This window comes from Salmo trutta, chromosome 23 (assembly GCF_901001165.1).
Source record: "Salmo trutta chromosome 23, fSalTru1.1, whole genome shotgun sequence".
Classification (NCBI taxonomy): Eukaryota; Metazoa; Chordata; class Actinopteri; order Salmoniformes; family Salmonidae; genus Salmo; species Salmo trutta.
Window position 1 is genome coordinate 15,112,486 of NC_042979.1, and position 21,985 is coordinate 15,134,470.

Genomic DNA, 21,985 nt, shown 5'->3' on the forward strand with positions numbered 1-21,985 from the left:
CCCCCCCTCCCCCTAATCACTGTAATGTACCCTCCCCCTCCCCCTAATCACTGTAATGTACACTCTACCCCTCCCCTAATCACTGTAATGTACACTTTCCCCCCCTCCCCCTAATCACTGTAATGTACACTCTCCCCCCTCCCCCTAATCACTGTAATGTACACTCTCCCCCCCTCCCCTAATCACTGTAATGTACACTCTCCCCCCTCCCCCTAATCACTGTAATGTACACTCTCCCCCCTCCCGTAATCACTGTAATGTACACTCTCCCCCCTCCCCCTAATCACTGTAATGTACACTCTCCCCCTCCCCCTAATCACTGTAATGTACACTCTCCCCCCTCCCCCTAATCACTGCAATGTACACTCCCCCCCCCTCCCCCTAATCACTGTAATGTACACTCTCCCCCTCCCCCTAATCACTGTAATGTACACTCTCCCCCCTCCCCCCTAATCACTGTAATGTACAATCTCCCCCCTCCCCCTAATCACTGTAATGTACACTCTCCCCCCCCTCCCCCTAATCACTGTAATGTACACTCTCCCCCCCCTCCCCCTAATCACTGTAATGTACACTTTCCCCCTCTCTCCCCCTAATCACTGTAATGTACACTCTCCCCCCCCTCCCCCCTAATCACTGTAATGTACACACACCTCCTCCCCCTAATCACTGTAATGTACACACTCCCCCTCCCCCTAATCACTGTAATGTACACTCTCCCCCCTCCCCCTAATCGCTGTAATGTACACTCTCCCCCTCCCCCTAATCACTGTAATGTACACTCTCCCCCCCTCCCCCCTAATCGCTGTAATGTACACTCTCCCCCCCTCCCCCTAATCACTGTAATGTACACTCTCCCCCTCCCCCTAATCACTGTAATGTACACTCTCCCCCCTCCCCTAATCACTGTAATATACACTCTCCCCCCTCCCCCTAATCACTGTAATGTACACTCTCCCCTCCCCCTAATCACTGTAATGTACACTCTCCCCCCTCCCCCTAATCACTGTAATGTACACCCCCCCCCCTCCCCCCTAATCACTGTAATGTACACCCCCCCCCCTCCCCCTAATCACTGTAATGTACACTCTCCCCCCTCCCCCTAATCACTGTAATGTACACTCTACCCCCCTCCCCCAATCACTGTCATGTACACTCTCCCCCTCTCTCCCCCTAATCACTGTAATGTACACTCTACCCCCCTCCCCCTAATCACTGTCATGTGGGAGAGCGAATCGCAGACCCAGTTCTGATGATGGACTCATTTAGGGCTCTTTGAGAAGTCACTGGTGCTCTAAATGTACAGTCTAGTCAAATGAAGTGTTCTATCTGTACATATTCCACATCTACTGGGTGTCTGACAGTTGCACTAATGTCTGATAATATGCTCTGATACTGTATATAGAGGCCTGTTTCTAACGGGTTGGTCTATTTTAGCAGCATCCCATTCCTCAAGGACAAACGACATTGAGGACATCAGAATTGTGAACTGGGATCAGGTCTGGCTTATTATGGGAAACTCAGAGCCAGTAGGGAACCAACTAACCAGCATATTGAAGCAACAACTCTATTCAGGCCAAACTCTCAATCTTGCATAATGCAACACAAAGTGCTGAGTCCTGAAGATCACTCAGTCTGCGACCTACATCTACCATGGCTCTGACGTAGGATGGTATGAGTGAGCTCACCGGCAGTGACTCACTACAGAGATACAGGACATTTTTTAGGTTGAAACATTTGCCTCAAGCATGCAAAGCATTCTCATGAAATGTCCATGTTTACTGAACATATGAAGCCAGTCCTAATTTTCAGAGGCAGGAGGACATTGTGCTGTCTGTTTGTGATGGAAGGTTGTAGTGGAGTGACATTGATCTTTTTCTCTGCTGCCTGAGGGATATTATATTGACTTTCTGCTTGTTGTCCGAGATTTTTGAAGGCAGCCTGCTGGTATCTGCGTTTTGCCTCATTTTAAAGCTTTATTTGAACACATTTTTGAGTGAGCACTTCCACTTTATTGGATCAAATTCAATACACTTTGAATTATAATACAATCCAACACTAATGAAACCAACGGTGAATTACGCCTCAGAACATCTAGGGTGGTCATGGGTCTTTCCTCCACTCTTAACCAAATGCTGTAAATCAATCATCTCCAGTTACTGAATTGCAGGCTATGCATTGATAATTAGTAATTTCTCAGTGTTCCAGTAACAGCGAGTTTATCATTGAAAGTTTCCACTACAATCTCAATCTCAGTACTTTTCACTCTGAATCAGTTTCAGTTATTATTTTGTGACTTGGTCTTGTTTTCTTATAGCTACAGATCAAATCAATTTTCGGGTTTTGTATCAACCCTTCTGTCTTTCTCTAAACTCTATATGTATCTTCCTTTGCCTCCCTGTCCCAGAGTACTTTGCTCTGAGCTGGAGTTATCAGGAACAATAAACTGGCTGATTTAAGTCATGTGTACTGTCTCAATCAGTCAGACGTCACAGTGCGCCTCAGAATCCCTAGCTTGTTGCGAGAAAGATAGAAAACTTGTGTCTTCAATCCAAAAAAGTAATTGAACAACATATACTGCATGTGCCTCAGTAGTATTGCATGGCCTCATCCCATTGTTCACAACTGATTTATCGGAACAAAAGGCCTGTGTTGGCTAAAATGAAGGCCCAGATCCGTCTCATGGGAAATGTTTTGATTTACATTTTTTTTATTCCATTGCTAGTTTGTTGACAATGGTTTCATTGGTCAGTTGGTTGGTCACAAGGCTGGCAAGCCATCATCTCTGTGTCCTTTAGGGGTGTTAAACATTTAAATTAAATTGGGATCGTTAACATCTAGAAAAAAAACCGTTTTGTTGGTGGGGTTTTACACAAAATGTAAATCAGAGTGCAGGGAGGTACTGTGAGACCCAAACCGATGCTGGCAGCAGCACAGGCCCCCAACAACAGACATTACACAGGCTTTTCACACGAAAAAAGTGTGAGTGAGAATAATCACAGTGCTGATTACAGAAATGATTGCAGTTCAAATACAGCCTTTGTCATTGGTAGAGGATGTCGGCTTCAATACCCTGATGGCATATCTAGAACCGGACTGCAAGATGCCATGTCGGGTTGAGATTATAACAGTATATGGCCAAGATGTTCAAACGTTCATAGATGACCAGCAGGGTCAAATAATAATAATCACAGTGGTTGTAGAGGGTGCAACAGGTCAGCACCTCAGTAGTAAATGTCAGTTATCTTTTCATAGATGATCATTCAGAGTTAGAGACAGCAGGTGTGGTAGAGACAGAGAGTTGAAAACAGCAGGTCCGCGATAAGGTTGTGCACATCCGGTGAACAGGTCAGGGTTCCATAGACGCAGGCAGAACAGTTGAAACTGGAGCAGCAGCACGACCAGGTGGACTGGGGACAGCAAGGAGTCATCAGGCCAGGTAGTCCTGAGGCATGGTCCTAAGGCTCAGGTCCACCGAGAGAAGAGAAAGAAAGAGAAAGCGAAAGAGAGAGAGAATTAGAGGAAGCATACTTAAATTCACACAGGAAACCGGATAAGACAGGGGAAATACTCCAGATATAACAGACTGACCCTAGCCCCCCGACACATAAACTATTGCAGCATAATTACTGGAGGCTGAGACAGGAGGGGTACCATGTACTGACCACTTAGAACATGGAGGAGAGGCACACAGAAGAGAAGGTAAAAAAGGCATTAACTACTATCGTTGCTGACTGGGAGGGGGACAGCAGTAAGGTGAGCGCCATCTGGTAGGTAGCCTGGACTGCGATAGATTTGAACTGCATCGCCCCATAGAGGTCATACGCATGACTATATCCGAATTGTCAATTCACATGTAATTAACGATTAAACGTTAAAAATGTCTGTTTAAACGTTGAGAAAATGTGCACATTTGTCACTCAGCTCTCTCCCATCTAACCAGCTAGAATTCACAGGAATATTAGATACAGATTTAGTCCACTCTAACACAGGTCCTTGAATTCCTTGGTCGCCTAAGAGAAAAAAGATTATATGATTTTTGACTCTCAACATTTATTTATTTTACAGTGGTCTAATTCAATCACTTTATTCAATATGAAAACAATCTGAATGGCATCCTACTTTTAGTTTGACGATGACGACAGAGATTAAAGGACATGTTAAGCTGATTGGATCTCATTTCTAAGTACAACTACACCAGGGCAGTCATTGATTCACATGCCGCTGTATAAACGTCAAAGCCAGATAAAGGCAGTTTGGACAGCCTCACACACACCAACATTTATCTGTCTAAATGATCACGAGTCCCATCACGTCAGCTCTTCTCACTCCCAACTTTCTGTTCCTGTAATGTCGTTCACCAAGCCAAGCCTACTCACAGCCTATTTATTTTGCGCTGCTTTTCTTATGGTATTTTATTAGGATCCCCATTAGTCGTTTCAAAAGCAGCAGCTACTCTTTCTGGGATCCACACAAAACATGGAACATGGCATACTACGGTTCAAGGACAGAACTACATAAAAAATGTTTTAAAGGCACATGTAGCCTACATATTAATACATACACACAAACTATCTAGGTTAAATAGGGGAGAGGCGTTGTGCCGTGAGGTGTTGCTTTATCTGTTTTTTGAAACCAGGTTTGCTGTTTATTTGAGCAATATGAGATGGAATGGAGTTCCATGCAATAATGGTTCTATATAATACTGTACACTTTCTTTCTTGTTCTGGTTTGGGGACTGTGAAAAGACCCCTTGTGGCATGTCTAGTGGGGTAAGTGTGTGTGTCAGAGCTGTGTGTAAGTTGACTATGCAAACAATTTGGGATTTTCAACACATTAATGTTTCTTATAAAAAGAAGAAGTGATGCAGTCAGTCTCTCCTCAACTCTTAGCCAAGAGAGACTGGTATGCATAGTATTTATATCAGCCCTCTGATTACAATGAAGAGCAAGACGTGCCGCTCTGTTTTGGGTGAGCTGCAGCTTAACTAGGTCTTTCCTTGCAGCACTCGACCACACGACTGGACAATAATCAAGATAAGACAGAACTAGAGCCTGCAGGACTTGCTTTTTGGAGTGTGGTGTCAAAAAAGCAGAGTATCTCTTTATTACGGCCAGACCTCTCCCCATCTTTACAACCATTGAATCTATATGTTTTGGCCATGACAGTTTGTAATAAGGTAATGCCAAGTAATTTTGTCTACTCAACAGCCATACCATTCATTACCAGATTCAGCTGAGGTCTAGAACTTAGGGAATGATTTGTACCAAATACCATGCTCTTAGTTTTAGAGATGTTCAGGAACAGTTTATTACTGGCCATCCATTCCAAAACAGACTGAAACTCTTTGTTAAGGGTTTCAGTGATTTCATTAGCTGTGGTTGCTGATGTGTACATCAGCATACACGGACACACATGCTTTGTTTATTGCCAGTGGCAGATCAATGGTAAAAATAGAAAAGAGTAGAGGGCCTAGAGAGCTGCCCTGCAGTACACCACACTTTACATGTTTGACATTAAAGAAGCTTCTATTTAAGAAAACCCTTAGAGTTCTATTTGATAGATAGCTCTGAATCCACGATATGGCAGAGGTCGAAAAGCCATAACACAAGTTTTTTCAACAACAGGCTATGGTCAATAATATCAAAGGCTGCACTGAAATCTAACAGTACAGCTCCCAAAATGTTCTTATTATCAATTTCTTTCAACCAATCATCCGTCATTTGTGTCAGTGCAATACATTTTGAGTGCCCTTCTCTATAAGCCTGCTGAAAGTCTGTTAATTTGTTTACAGAGAAATAGTATTGTATTTGGTCAAACAATTCTTTCCTATAGTTTGCTAAGAGCTGGTAGCAAGCTTATAGGTCTGCTATTAGAAAGAGTAAAGGCCGCTTTACCACTCTTGGGTAGCGGAATTACTTTGGCTTCCCTCCAGGCCTGAGGACAAAGACTTTCTTCTAGGCTCAGATAAAAGATATGACATATATAAGAGTGGCTATAGAGTCAGCTACAATCCTCAGTAGCTTTCTATTGAAGTTGTCAATGCCAGGAAGTTGGTCATTATTGATCGTTAGCAATAATTTTGTTGGTTGAAAACAGTGGAGGGGAGGACGGCTCATAATGATGGCAGGAATGGAGTCAATGGAATGATATCAACCATATCGTTGATGTGTTTGATACCATTCCATTGACTCCATTTCAGCCATTATTACGAGCCGTCCTCCCCTCAGAGGCCTTGAACTGGTTGAAAACACTATAGGCTAATATGTCACACAGCTCAACTGTCTTCATGTCTACTGGGGGAGCCAGGTCAGGGAGGGTAACTGTAACTGACTGACTATTTAGTCTGGTGTCCTCAGTACCCTCAGTCTGCCAGGCTACCACAGGAACCCCAGCCTCCAGAAGGTACTAAACCCTCTACCCTCCCTCTCTCCCAAAACCACTGTCCCTGTCCCTGCACTGTCATGGACCAATGGGTAAATGGAACATTAGAACCATAAGCGTTGTGCAAAACGATCCCTATTACACAGTTTACTGTCTGAGGTTCACGGAGGACCGTCGGCAGAGAGAGAGAGATGGGAAAGAGAAAGGGAGTGAGAAAGAGAGAGTGTGAGAGAAAAAGAGACAGAGAGGAGGGAGAGGGAAGAGAGGGAGAGAGGAGAGGGGGGGAAGTAACCTCAGCATGATGTAAAGTAACCAGTGACTGTGATTGTTGGGAAGAGGCCTGGGGTGTTCATGTGTGTTCATGTGGTATGCGTGTGTGAGGAGGGGGGCATGCGCGTGTGTGTGTGTGTAGACATGAGTGAAGAGGGACTGGGGCATATCGCACAATGCCACTGCTGGTGAGATGCTTTATGTAACAACGGTATTCATCAATAAGACAGAGATGCCATTGTGCTTTTTGTCAGGACTTACATAATCTATTTATTGCCAGAGCCAGGCCTGTTCAGTGGCAGGAGAGATGGAGCAGTGGCATACAAGGTAGGCATGGTAACCCTGGACCTGGGGGAGCTGCTGCATGCTCTCGTAACTACCTGTATGCAGAGTTTATCATATCTAAAACAACACACTTCTTCAGGTGTATTTTTTAATCTAAAAATCGCACTCCTGTATACCGGTATTTCTACTTGATTATTTATGTTTATTTCAACACATGTCAAGCTGGCTGTTGTGTCAAAAACCTTTGGACAATGGACAGTACAGTATGTTTGCTCTGAACACCTAACAGGATCCCTCTTCAAATACAAAACATGAACACACACACACACACCTGTTCACCTCATTTCTAAACCATTGATAGTTAACAAAAACCATACTCATCACACACTCCGCTCTGCCTCCTTCGTTTTGAAAACATAATGACCTGAGAACAACATTACTCCTCTGTCTAGCAACTCTATCATCACTAAACATGACACTAGCACAAAAACAGCACCTGGCTGTTCCTCAATTCTTAAATTGTCTGGCTTGGCTTTCATTGTCTCGCTCTACAGTCTGTATGTGCCTCTCGATTAATTCTATTTAATTCAGCCCAGCCCATCGGATAAAGGAAGGCTAGCAGACTGACCCCATTGCAACCTCTTTCATAGTCCTATTTTATTTATTAATTGTAAGGAAAAGATCATGTCCATACTACATGTGAAAAAGAGTGGTGATGTGTGGATAGTCTTGGTATCATATAACGTTACTGAACAAAAATATAAACACAACATGCAACAATTTGTTACAGTTCATATCAGGAAATCAGCCAATTGAAATAAATTCATTAGGTCCTAATCCATGGATTTCACATGACTGGGAATACAGAGATGCGTCTGCTGGTCACAGAAAATGGGCCTCGGGATCTAGTCACGGTATTTCTGTGCATTCAAACTGCCATTGTTAAAATGCAATTGTGTTCGTTGTCCGTAGCATATGCCTGCCCATACCATAACCCCACCGCCACCATGAGGCACTCTGTTCACAACGTTGACGTCAGCAAACCGCTTGCCCACACAACGCCATACACGTTGTCTGGTCTGCGGTTGTGAGGCCAGCTGGACGTACTACCAAATTCTCTAAAACAACGTTGGAGGCCGCTTATGGTAGAGAAATTAACATAAAAATGATCTGGCAACAGCTCTGGTGGACATTCCTGCAGTCAGCATGCCAATTGCACGCTCCCTCAAAACTTGAGACATTTGTGGCATTGTGTTGTGTGACAAAACTGCACATTTTAGAGTGGCCTTTTATTTTTCCCTGCACAAGGTGCACCTGTGTAATGATCATGCTGTTTAATCAGCTTCTTGATATGCCACACCTGTCAGGTGGATTATCTTGGCAAAGGAGAAATGCTCACTGACAGGGATGTAAACACATTTGTGCACAACATTTGAGAGAAATAATATTTTTGTGCATATGGAACATTTCTGGGATCTTTTATTTCAGCTCATGAAACATGGGACCAAAACTTTACACGTTGCGTTTTTAGTTTTGTTCAATGTATTCCACTGTACATTAGGACATGGGACACAAATAACACAATTGCTTCAAGAACATCATACATAACATTTTCGATTTCCATTTGAACACCTACTCATGCTGATGCAATGTCATGCATGTGGGTTTTACACAACTTGCACATAACGTACATTTGAACTACCGTAAATTCCGGACTATAAGCCGCAACTTTTTTCTCAGGCTTTGAACCTCGCGGCTTAAACAATGATGCGGCTAATATATGGATTTTTCCCGCATTAAATGTTTTTTTTCTCCAAAAAAACATTCTGTGACGTGCTCAGTTTTTTGGCGGCATGAAGCTTTCATTAGACCAATGAAATTGCCGAACGGGTTAAGGTCAAACAACTTTTTTGTTTACTGTTTAGATTAAATCGAGCGCTCTCAAACTTCCCATCATTCTGATTATGGTAGTCATTTTGTCACCCTCATCATGGCAAAGACACGGAGAAATGCATATGATGCAGCTTTCAAGTTGAAGGCGATTGATCTGGCTGTTGGAAAAGGAAATAGAGCTGCTGCACGGGAGCTTGGTCTTAATGAGTCGATGATAAGATGTTGGAAACAGCAGCGTGAGGAATTGACTCAGTGCAAAAAGACAACTAAAGTTTACTGCTAATTTTGTATTTTTTGTTACAAGCCGTGTTTCGTTAAAGCCTATTTATTTTTGTTACAAACCGTGTTTCGTTAAAGCCTATTTATTTTTGTTACAAGCCGTGTTTCGTTAAAGCCTGTGTAAAGTTAATTTGTTTCAATGTACCGGTAGGCACCTGCGGCTTATAGACATGTGCGGCTTATTTATGTTCAAAATATATATATTTTTAATTCAGTGGGTGCGGCTTATATTCAGGTGCGCTTAATAGTCCGGAAATTATGGTAATTGTTTAAGCACGTAATAAAGGCCTGTGCTTGCATTCTGTCCGTTAACCAGGAATCTTCTATTACCCAACCCTCTGAGGATTACCATCACCTCCCAATCTAATATGATTGACCTTCTTTCCGACGACAAATTGGTGCTTTCCACTATCATGACAGAAATAGCCCATTACACTACCGTGACAGACTGTGACTGTAGTACATCTGCTCATTTCTAATCATGATTAGATATTGTAATTGTTCGCGGCACGGTCGAATTAGAAATAGGAGGTGAGCTCAGGGAGAGGAAGCCATTTGTGTCGTGTGCAACGAGTAGCGAAGGAGAGGCGAGAGAGTGACAGAGCTGGTCTCACCCTGACTATCACATTACCTCAGTGCTCACCATTAAACAGGAGTCTGGCCTGGCCTCTCTCCACGGCCCCTTCCGCGCTCCCTCTTCCTCCTCTCGCGTACTTAAAAAGGGACACACCCTCACTACTTCACACAACGCCATTATTCTCCACATCCCAACTACTGTCCTTGATTCAGTGAACTGGTGCTGTGTGCTCCGGGTAACCAGGTTTAAAGTGCATCCAGTTCTACAGTTTCAAAAAGTACGGTTTCATATGGACACAAAAAGGGTGGGGTATTGTAGTTGACTGAAATAATATTTGTGAAGTGATACTAACCCCATATGCCCCCCTCTCACTTAGCACGTGCCTTACGAGAAAGAGTGCAAGCAGTTCTGTAGTTCCGTAAGCAGAGAAGGCACTCCACTGTGCCCATTATACCTGACTATCTGCGTGTTCAGAGTGGAAGGCCTGCCGACCGACCTCGTGCCTCATCTTGCCCCTGGTGTTTGTGCTTCCACACTAACATAATGCATACCTTGTCATGCCATCAAGTCAGTGGCCTACATGTAGAATTAACTGGTCAACTGAACAACCAAAATGCAGAGCCAGGGAGTAAAGTGATACTTGAACTGATCAAAATAATTTCAGCTTTGATCATTTAGCTCAGTTGCATGTTTGCCTTTAAATGCTTGCAAAAGTGTAATGTTAACGCCAAAAGACAAATAGCATGCTAGTTCGCCATTCAACTAATACCTAAACCGTCAATCTATCTAATCTAACCGAACAAATAAACCCACCATTAAGTGTACGACAGTCTGTTCATTCAGAGAGGGAAATGGGTAATATCATTCACAAGAGCCTGCGTTAAATGTGGGGATATTGTTGCGTAATCATGAAGAAATACACATCCCACCACCTCCTCAGCAGTTATCTAAAGAAGCATTACCTCTGAGGCAGTATGGCAATGCTGAGGAACGCTGAAATTGCACATTGAAATGAGCTCATGCACCGTTCGTTGTAATAACTCCTTTTATGGCCTCTGAAAATCAGTGATGTGCAGCTTTCTAACTGGTTTGGCTGGCTCCGCCATTTTGAGAGCTTGGGAAATCAGGTGCCCGAAGCAGAAGAACAATACTGTCTTTCCTGTTTGTGTTGTGTGGTGCTTCTGCTGTGTCAGACAGTCCTCCTAGTCTTTCCAAGAGTGGACCTCACTAACTTTGGGGAATGCTCTCTCTGTCTCTCTGTGTCTGTCTCTCGCCGTCTGTCTGTCTCTCTCTGTCTCTCCCTGTCTCTCTCTGTCTCTCGCCGTCTGTCTGTCTCTCTCTGTCTCTCTGTCTCTCCCTGTCTCTCGCCGTCTGTCTGTCTCTCTCTCTGTGTGACAGGTCTGAAGAGTGTAGTCTGGCCAACAAAACTAGGCCACAGCGTGATTTCACATTTGTTACACAACCAATAGCATACGGTCTGTCCTGTCACAATGTGCATCTATTTATCAGAGTCCCAGAGTCCGATCTCATAATGCAGCCCATTCACTGTAATATACAGTCAGGTCCAAAATGATTGGCACCCCTTGGTCCTGATTAGCAAAAAAGACTGTATGAAACAAATAATACAAATACTGAGCTACACTGAGTGTACAAAACATTAGGAACACCTGCACTTTCCATGACCTAGACTGACTAGGTGAATCCTTGAGAAAGCCTTGATCCCTTATTGATGTTACTTCAATCAGTGTAGATGAAGGGGAGGAGACCGGTTAAAGAAGGATTTTTAAGCCCTGAGACAATTGAGACATGGATTTTATATGAGTGCCATTCAGAGGGTGAATGGGCAAGACAAAATATTTAAGTTTCCCGTGTGTATCAAGAATGGTCCATCACCCAAAGGACATCCAGCCAACTTGACACAACTGTGGAAAACATTAGGAACTGTTTTCTAATATTAAGTTGCACCCCATTTTGCCCTTGGAACAGCCTCAATTCATCAGGACATGGACTCTACAAAGTGTTGAAAGCATTCCACAGGGATGCTGGTCCATGTTGACTCCAATGCTTCCCACAGTTGTGTCAAGTTGGCTGGATGTCCTTTGGGTGGTGGACCATTCTTGATAAACACGGGTCCCATTCAAAGGCACTTACATATTTTGTCTTTCCCATTCACCCTCTGAATGGCACACATACACAATCCATGTCTCAATTGTCTCAAGGCTTAAAAATCCTTACTTAACATGTCTCCTCCCCTTCATCTACACTGAGTGAAGTGGATTTAACAAGTGACATCAATAAGGGATCATAGCTTTGACCTGGACTGTCTATGTCATGGAAAAAGCAAATGTTCCTAGTGTTTTGTTCACTCAGTGTCGTTATTATTGATCTGATACAGTATTTTTTTGCTCATCTTTATCAAGGGTGCCAATCATTTTGGGCCAGACTACCTGCAGTATTCCAACACATTAAATGCAGTGTATTCACACTGTGATTATATGATGTAAGAAAATGTTAATAATCCATAAAAATCCACATGGTGCAAAATGTTTTCAGCATTTTTGTAGGGCAATCTGTTTGTTTTCTGCTTGATACCCAAAGCTGCGATCATTTTTTTTCCTGTTTTGAACAACGCACCTGCAGGATCACAAATTGGAGGTCGAGGCAGAGATCAGCCTTTGCAGTGGAATGAAAGAGTGAGAGGCACCTGTCGGCTTGAGGCAGTTATTTTCCACTGTGATAGTAAATAAACAGCACACATGACATCAGCTTGCAGAGCCTTAGGTAGACAGGAGAGCGGGAGAGTCCAGGGGCGAAGTGAGGGGAGAGCGGCTAGGGGGAGAAACATTCATCTTGCATGTGTTTCCGTTTCACACCCTGGATATCTTTTGGGTTTGCTTTTGTGTGTGTGTATGCGCGTGCGTGTGTGTGTGTGTATGCGTGTTTGTGTGTTTTCTTGTGTATGACTCAGAAGGTTTATGGTAACACAGGGCTGCAGATGGAGATAGATAGGAGAAACGCTTGTTAGAAAGAAACAGCAAAGAGGAAGTGAGCACTGAGAGGGACAGTATGGCGACACAGCTGAGGATCCGAGATACAGGTCTGGGCTTTGACCAAGAGAACGGGTGCTGTGTGCTCCACATGCATTGTAGTGGAAATACACTGTCAGTTTTGGGGGTATGATATTTTGTGTCCCTTGTGTGTGTCTCTCTCTACATGTTTGTTTGAGTGTGTATTTTAGTATGTGCATTTTGTGTGTTTTGTGAGACGTAAATGAAGCAGCTCAGCTCCACTTCTTGGTTTCCTCTAAGGCTCCTATGCTCTGATTCGTCATGACTGTGTTCATTGATCATGTCTCTCCTCCCTCTTTTGTTGGCAGAAGCGGGGGCCTTCAGTTTCCTGAGACGCACCACTGCGAGGAGGAAACGGAGCAGAATATAGCCCAGGGAGGAGGCAGACAAGGCGTGAAGGACTGCCCTGGATGACTGCTGTCACCAAGATAGGGAGCGGTGACGTGAGAGCCATGAGGGAGGAGAGCGAGGGGGATTTGCTGCACCTACACATTATCCCCGAACACTGTCTCCACTAACACCTCCATCCCCATTCCTGCTCCGTAAGTTTCCTCAGGGGGTGACCCCTGATATGACCCCCAGCACTCGTGGAATTAGGCAATCCAGCCCAAGCCCCAGCTCCAGGCTCTGTGTGGACATCCCACCATGTCCTGGTAGAGCTCTGTGCCATTGCCAGTCCCAAATCCTGGGATGAACCCACAGAGGACCAACACACAGCCTCTAGATCACGAGGATAATGAAATATTCCTGAGTCATTCCTGCTCTATGGTTCTCGTTTCTCTTTGTTTGCTCTGAGTGGAAGGTGTCTCTCTCTCTTCCCATCAAGCCCCTGCAGCTTTGAAGATTCAAACGTAATCCTATTCCTGCTCTGACATCCATCCCTCTCTTCATTAGTCTCTTATCTCTGTTCCTTTTGATCTTCCAGATTATTTTAGTTTGACCCCGGACGCGCCCCTTTTTCCACCCGGCACATTCTCCTCTGTGATCACCACGTTCTCCTCTGTGATCACCACGTTCTCCTCTGAGATCACCACGTTCTCCTCTGTGATCACCACGTTTTCCTCTGTGATCACCACGTTCTCCTCTGTGATCACCACGTTCTCCTCTGTGATCACCACGTTCTCCTCTGAGATCACCACGTTCTCCTCTGTGATCACCACGTTTTCCTCTGTGATCACCACGTTTTCCTCGGTGTTCACCGCGTGGCAGACGACCATGGGTTGCCGGCAGAGTTCGGAGGAGAAGGAGGCGGCGCGGCGCTCCCGGCGGATCGACCGCCACCTGCGCTCGGAGAGCCAGCGGCAGCGGCGTGAGATCAAGCTCCTTCTGCTGGGCACCAGCAACTCTGGCAAGAGCACCATCGTCAAGCAGATGAAGATCATCCACAGTGGAGGCTTTAATCTGGATGCCTGCAAGGAGTACAAGCCCCTCATCCTTTACAACGCCATCGACTCGCTCACACGCATCATCCGTGCCCTGGCCACGCTCAAGATCGACTTCCACAACCCCGACCGCGCCTATGACGCCGTGCAGCTCTTCGCCCTAACCGGGCCGGCCGAGAGCAAAGGGGAGATCACAGAGGAGCTGCAGGGGGTCATGAAGCGCCTGTGGGCCGACTCAGGCGTGCAGGAGTGCTTCTGCCGCTCCAACGAGTACCACCTGGAGGATAACACTGCCTACTATCTGAACGACCTGGACCGCATCTCCTCCAACGAGTTCATCCCCACCGTGGAGGACATCCTGTGCTCCCGCGACATGACTACGGGCATCGTGGAGAACAAGTTCACCTTCAAGGAGCTCACCTTCAAGATGGTGGACGTGGGGGGGCAGCGCTCGGAGAGGAAGAAGTGGATCCATTGCTTCGAGGGCGTGACCGCCATCATTTTCTGTGTGGAGCTAAGCGGCTATGACCTCAAGCTATACGAGGACAACCAGACGGTAAGGGATGCCATTGGGCAACACATGCAACATCAGCCATTACACAACCAGCCAGTTCCTGTCCACACTCTGTCATCACACCCTTGGGGCCTGCTGTTAGATATGGCACTGTGGTGTTCTCCTTTTCACACTTCTCAGGGTGCATTACATCTAGGGCCACACTACTCATTTCTGCAGAATTGAATAGATATCATGTGACTCAAAATGGCAGGGGCCCAAGTTGACCTCTAGCATGTGTCCTCAGAATGTTGGAGTTAAAAACAGGTAAATGATCAAGTAACAAACCCTAACTAACTCTTCAAAGAGGAATATACAGTATATCTAACATTCTGTGTGGATATGATAGCTTTACCCCGTGAAAGCATGAAAAGGGAAGACTGTATTCCTAGACAGAGGGCTAAAGGTGTATTTATTTATTTTTAGTTGTATTTATTTGCACAAAAAAAGGGCTACCTTTTGTGAGAAGCATTAGGAGGAGATAACACATGCAAGAGCACGAGCCTGATGTTATCTCTGCTGCGTCAACACTACTCTATACCGCTCTTTACAACCTTCTGCATTTCCTGCATCTAAGGATGAGTCGGACCACAGAGTGAAGGAAAAGCAGCCAACAAGGCACTCGCTGATTTAGTACATGAAATCAATTCGTTTATATTTGAGTCATCTTATCCAGAGCGACTCACAGGCTCAATTGCCTTGATCAAGGGCAGATTTTTCACCCACTCTGCCCCGGGATTCAAACCAGCGTCCTTTCAGTTACTGGCCCAACGCTCTTAACCGCAAAGCTACCGGCTGCCCTTTTTAGCGAGTTATAAATACCTTCTTGAGAGGATAATGCAGTTAGGTGTTAATTGAGTTCATAGTGTAAGGTGTGAGGGTGTACCTGTGAGAATTAGCAGCTTGCGATGGCACTGTTCAGCAGTAGGACATCACAGGTGCAGGAACAATTGACTGAGAGGGGGGTGAAGAGAGAGAAGGAGAGGAAGTGAGGAATGGAGAAGGAAAAAAGGGGATTGTTTGGAGGAAATCAGAGGGCCCACCCTTTTCCTCCCCTTGTCTGTCTGAGGCTTCAGCCAGTGGACATTATTTCTGAACTCCGGGTGTGGTTGGCAGGCACGGCTGATTTGGGCCCTTATCAGTGAAATGTCTGTTGGAACAGTTTCCACAGCTTTCCCCTTTATTGCAAGAGGCTTTTTCAACCCAAAGTGGTATGAAGGTTTGAGGGATGACCATGAATAATATTTTAATTAGATGCTATGTAATAGGCCTACACAGTCAGCGTCATATGAAGTATTCTGTTTAAAGAAACATTTGGTTCTGGTGCAAACTAAGTTCTGGTGTATTTCAAGCCTTCAAGCACATACTATGTCAGAAATGACAAAAACAGCTCTAGAAGTATTAGTGTCTGACTCAATGTAGTATTATGTCTCAATGTCTCTCATAAATCCTCGGAGGAAGATGAGAATGTATCTGAAGACAGGGAGACAGGCAGGGAGTCAGAGAGGGAATCAGAGAGGCATGGAGTCAGAGAGGCATGGAGTTAGAGAGGAATCAGAGAGGCATGGAGTTAGAGAGGAATCAGAGAGGCATGGAGTAAGAGAGGGAATCAGAGAGGCATGGAGTCAGAAAGGGAATCAGAGAGGTATGGAGTCAGAGAGGGAATCACAGAGGCATGGAGTCAGAAAGGGAATCAGAGAGATATGGAGTCAGAAAGGGAATCAGAGAGATATGGAGTCAGAGAGGGAATCACAGAGGCATGGAGTCAGAGAAGGAATCAGAGAGGCCGGGAGTCAGAGATGGAATCAGAGAGGCATGGAGTTAGAGAGGAATCAGAGAGGCAGGGAGTCAGAGAGGTAAGGAGTCAGAGAGGGAATCAGAGAGGCATGGAGTCAGAGAAGGAATCAGAGAGGCATGGAGTAAGAGATGGAATCAGAGAGGCCGGGAGTCAGAGAGGGAATCAGAGAGGCAGGGAGTCAGAGAGGGAATCAGAGAGGCAGGGAGTCAGAGAGGGAATCAGAGAGGCAGGGAATCAGAGAGGCCGGGAGTCAGAGAAGGAATCAGAGAGACATGGAGTCAGACAGGGAATCAGAGAGGCATGGAGTCAGAAAGGGAATCAGAGAGGTATGGAGTTAGAGAGGAATCAGAGAGGCAGGGAGTCAGAGAGGTAAGGAGTCAGAGAGGGAATCAGAGAGGCATGGAGTCAGAGAAGGAATCAGAGAGGCCGGGAGTCAGAGATGGAATCAGAGAGGCATGGAGTTAGAGAGGAATCAGAGAGGCAGGGAGTCAGAGAGGTAAGGAGTCAGAGAGGGAATTAGAGAGGCATGGAGTCAGAGAAGGAATCAGAGAGGCCGGGAGTCAGAGATGGAATCAGAGAGGCATGGAGTCAGAGAGGGAATCAGAGAGGCATGGAGTCAGAGATGGAATCAGAGAAGCATGGAGTCAGAGATGGAATCAGAGAGGCATGGAGTCAGAGAAGGAATCAGAGATGGAATCAGAGAGGCATGGAGTCAGAGAGGGAATCAGAGAGGCATGGAGTCAGAGATGGAATCAGAGAAGCATGGAGTCAGAGAGGGAATTAGAGAGGCATGGAGTCAGAGAAGGAATCAGAGAGGCCGGGAGTCAGAGATGGAATCAGAAAGGCATGGAGTAAGAGAGGGAATCAGGGAATCAGAGGCATGGAGTCAGGAATTCAGAGAGGGAATCAGAGGCATGGAGTCAGAGAGGGAATCAGAATAGAGTCAGAGGGAATAAGAGAGGCAGGTAGTCAGAGAGGGAGACATAGAGAAAGGGGTTTGTGCATCTTTGATGGACTGTCTGAGACAAGAAGGGACACCTGAGGCCCTGACACTCTAGGCAGTTCACTGATTGTATTTTTTTGTTGTCAGTGTACGTGTATGTTTTATGGTTTAGGGACTGTTACTAATCAAAAGAGATGGGTTGAGGTTGAAAGACCATGGCAAATAGAATGGGACTGATGATTACTTTCACATACATTTCAAATTAAGTATTGAGATATTTTTTATTTTAAAAGTAGTTGAATATTGGAATGTACTTGGGAAGTATTGGCATGTATTTGAAAATGCTCAAATACACTCCCATACATTTAACCCAGGTATTTGAAAATAGTATTTGAAAATACTTTCAAATAGTAGGCTATTTTATATAACAAATAATCAAAACATGTGTTTGAAACACGGACTGATTAGGTGAGACATAGGGAAAGAGAGGGACACAAAGGAGCAAGATAAAGCTTCCTAGAGAGTGTAGCAGAACTGGGAGAAGAGTGCTGAGGTTTCTCCACTGAGGAAAAGCTTTGGATCTACAATGACTTCATTAATAGAGCTCGTATGACCCTATAGTACAACCTCCATAACCACAGTCATCATTCAACCATGCTCTATAACAAAATGGACCCAGTTGCAATGGTGGCCTTAAACTGCAATATTTCACATCTGTTTTAACCTGTCTGGGGTATGTGGGACGATTTCGTCCCACCTACGTAACAGCTACTGATATTCCAGTGGCGCGATTTTTGAATCGTTAGAAATACTATTACTTCAATTTCTCAAACATATGACTATTTTACAGCTATTTAAAGACAAGAATCTCGTTAATCTAACCCCACTGTCCGATTTCAAAAAGGCTTTACAATGAAAGCAAAACATTAGATTATGTCAGCAGAGTGCCCAGCCAGAAAAAATCAGACAGCCATTTTTCAAGCTAGCATATCATGTCACATAAACCCAAACCACAGCTAAATGCAGCACTAACCTTTGATGATCTTCATCAGATGACACACCTAGGACATTGTGTTATACAATACATGCATGTCTGTTCAATCAAGTTCATATTTATATCAAAAAACAGCTTTTTGCATTAGCATGTGACGTTCAGAAAACGCATAACCCCCGGCAAACTTCCGTTGAATTTACTAACAGTTTGCTAAATTACTCACGATAAACGTTCACAAAAAGCATAACAATTATTTTAAGAATTATAGATACATTACTCCTCTATGCACTCGATATGTCCGATTTTAAAATAGCTTTTCGGATGAAGCACATTTTGCAATAATCTAAGTACATAGCCCGGCATTACAGGGCTAGCTATTTAGATACCCACCCAGGTCAGCATCCACCAAAATCACATTTCCTATAAGAAAAATGTTCTTACCTTGCTTGTTCTTCATCAGAATACACTGCCAGGACTTCTACTTCAATAACAAATGTTGGTTTAGTCCCAAATAATCCATCGTTATATCCAAACAGCGACGTTTTGTTCGTGAGTTCTAGAATGCTTCTTCCCGGTTTCGCGCATGGCGCATTGGCGTGTCAAAAATGTCTAAATATTCCATTACCGTACTTCGAAGCATGTCAACCGCTGTTTAAAACCAATTTTTATGCCATTTATGTCGTAGAGAAGTGATAATATTCCGACCGGGAGTATGCATTGAGCCTAAACAGCCGAATAAAATTTCTCCTCAGAAGCGACTCATGCACGCGCATCATTCAAAGGTCCTCGGAGCATCCACTTACAAAAGGCGATAATATGTTTCAACCTGAGGCTCCCTCGTAAACCTTCAGTTATTTCGCGGGCTCTGAGAGCCTATTGGAGCCCTGGGAATTGTCACGTTACAGCTAAGATCCTTACTTTTCAATAAAAAGATGCAAGACGCACGACTCCTTGTCAGACAGGGTACTTCCTGCTTGAAACCTTGTCAGGTTTTTGCCTGCCATAGGAGTTCTGTTATACTCACAGACACCATTCAAACAGTTTTAGAAAATTCAGAGTGTTTTCTATCCAAACCTGAACAATAATATGCATATTCTAGCTTCTGAGTTGGTGTAGGAGGCAGTTAAAAATGGGAACATATTTTTCCAAAATTCTCAATACTGCCCCCTAGCCCAGACAGGTTTTAACATGCGCAATTGGCTGATGTTAAATGTAAAAAATAGAGGAGGCTAGGGGAACACATGATGACCTCAGATTATGATATACTAACATGGAATAGAAGGCTGAATGACATCACCACCTGAGAAACCAGCAGGAAAAGAGGCTCTGCTCTCTCTTATTCCATCACATGTAGTGTAGTAGTGGATCCCTGGTAGGACATGCTACATAGGGTTTTTAGAGAGGATGGCTGTCTTTGTGAGGAAAAATTAAAGTCTTGCAATTCTTTCCCCACCCACCCATTCCCTGATGCATTTTTCCTGTCCCATCCCTGTCTTCATAATGAATTGGTTGCCATGGCTTCAGTTGCCTAGTAACAGACTAGTCAAATGCTCCTAATAATCCTGGGCTGTTGACAGTGAGCTGTGACTTAAGGAGGGTGTGTGTGCGTGCATCCACATGTGTGTGTTCTGCCTGCCTGCATGCGTGCGTGTACTGTAAACGAATACATGTTTGTATGCGGTAGGGAGGGCTGAGCAACTGGGTTCCATACTGTGTGTATGTGAGGTGAAAACAAAGTACAAGAGCTTTCTGGTTGGAGTGGTGTACAGTGGACATACATTTCACAGAGCTGCTACAGTGACATGTGACTGCACTCTAAGCCCCATAGACATAGTAGAGGTGTTAAATTAAAGTGTCCAGTGACTCCAGAGGATCCAAAATAGGACCACACTTCTACACTTCTAAAATCTCCTAAGGAGCGTAAGCATACTTTCTCACGCTGTTAATATGAAAGTCATAATTGAAAAAGTTAAGCTAATACAATTTCATGTTAATGAATGGGGAATTGTGTCTAATTGGAAACTGGGTTTCACAGCAGATAGGATGACAGAGTAGGACCATTCTTGGGTTAGCTACTGAAACATTCACCAACTATGAGGTGTTTAAAACAGAATTTAAGATCAGAATTTAAGATCTCAATAATGCTCTTGTGGCAACGAGCAGGTGTCCACATACTTTTGGTCATGTAGTGTATGTTATGAATTCTAGCTAGGTGTTAGGGTTAAGGGGTTAGGGTTAAGTTTAGGAGTTAGGTTAAAGGGTTAAAGTTAGGGTTAGGGAAGGGTTAGCTAACATGCTAAGTAGTTGCAAAGTAGCTAAAAAGTAGTAAGTAGTTGAAAAGTTGTTAATTAGCAAAAATGCTAAAGTTGTCTGTGATGAGATTCGAACACGCAACATCTGGGTTGCTAGACATTTGCGTTATACGACCACCCATCCACCCCGACCAACCACTGCCTTAACTAACCACATGTCTTATGTTACCATACCAAACATAACACATCATACTAATTTGGGTGTCCTGAATTTACATTTGCTATGTTAATAAGTCTAGTCTATGAGACCAGGCTGCCATGAGAGTAAAGCATAAATCATAGTCCATAGACACTGAGACGCGACAGTCCGGCGTCCCATTGTGACATAGCACTCTGAGACCACCATGGAATGTGCCCCTTGCAGTAAACCAACGCGTCTCTGGAACACCTACTCTATTCATTTCAATGTGTTGACAGTTGGAGAAATTGCTTGAGCTGCGCTGAGAATTCGAAAAGTTTGAAAGCCAGCGGTGCAATATTCTAGAACGCTGGTGTGTGTAACGTACATGTTTTGGACTGTGATAGACACTTTAGGCTTTAGGGTCCTTGAGGAATGTATTCATTGTAAAATCACAATTGTTATGGTATGGGGGTGTATTAGGGAAATCAATCACAGTAAAATGTTGAATCCGTTCAAATGAATCATGGAAGCTTCTTGAATTGAATTTATCCTGGAATTAAATGTTGTTTATAGGCTGCACATTTAATTGAATCTTGCAGAGCCCAGAGCTTTTGATTGAGTGAGGCTGCAGTGAGTAGCAGCACAGCGTAGCGACACAGAGAGAGCAGAGAGGGATAGGGTGGAGTAACGAGCGCTAAAGACAGCTACAGAGCATCAGGTGAAAAGATGTGAGGTAACGCTAGCTCAAAATATTCAGGTAGCATTACAAAACAGGGAGAGAGCGATAAACTACCTTGATTAATAAAAGTGTAGTGTGTATATAGATACCTTTTTTGTGGCTTTGGCAATTATAATGAAAAATAATAATGGAAAACGTTGTGTATGATATTCTTGAGGCAATTGTATTATTTGTGTCCCATGTCTTAATGTACAGTACCAGTCAAAAGTTTGGACACACGTACTCATTCAAGGGTTTTTCTTTATAAAGGGTGGCTACTTTGAAGAATCTAAAATCTATTTTGATTGGTTTAACACTTTTTTGGTTACTACATATGTGTTATTTCATAGTTTTGATGTCTTCACTATTATTCTACAATGTAGAAAATAGTAAAAAATCAAGAATGAG

General features: G+C 44.1%; 1 protein-coding gene across 5 annotated transcripts in view; it reads left to right on the forward strand.

The window, feature by feature from the left end:
- Positions 1-21,985, forward strand: part of gnaz (guanine nucleotide binding protein (G protein), alpha z polypeptide) — a 40,947-nt gene that overhangs the window by 7,857 nt on the left and 11,105 nt on the right. Inside the window, exons 1-2 of one of the 5 annotated variants that reach the window (XM_029709193.1) lie at positions 3,580-3,702; positions 13,065-14,694. In XM_029709193.1, the coding sequence (XP_029565053.1) occupies positions 13,972-14,694 (723 nt within the window). In that variant the 5' untranslated portion in view covers positions 3,580-3,702; positions 13,065-13,971. The other 4 variants (XM_029709196.1, XM_029709195.1, XM_029709197.1 and 1 more) reach the window with 4 other exon arrangements.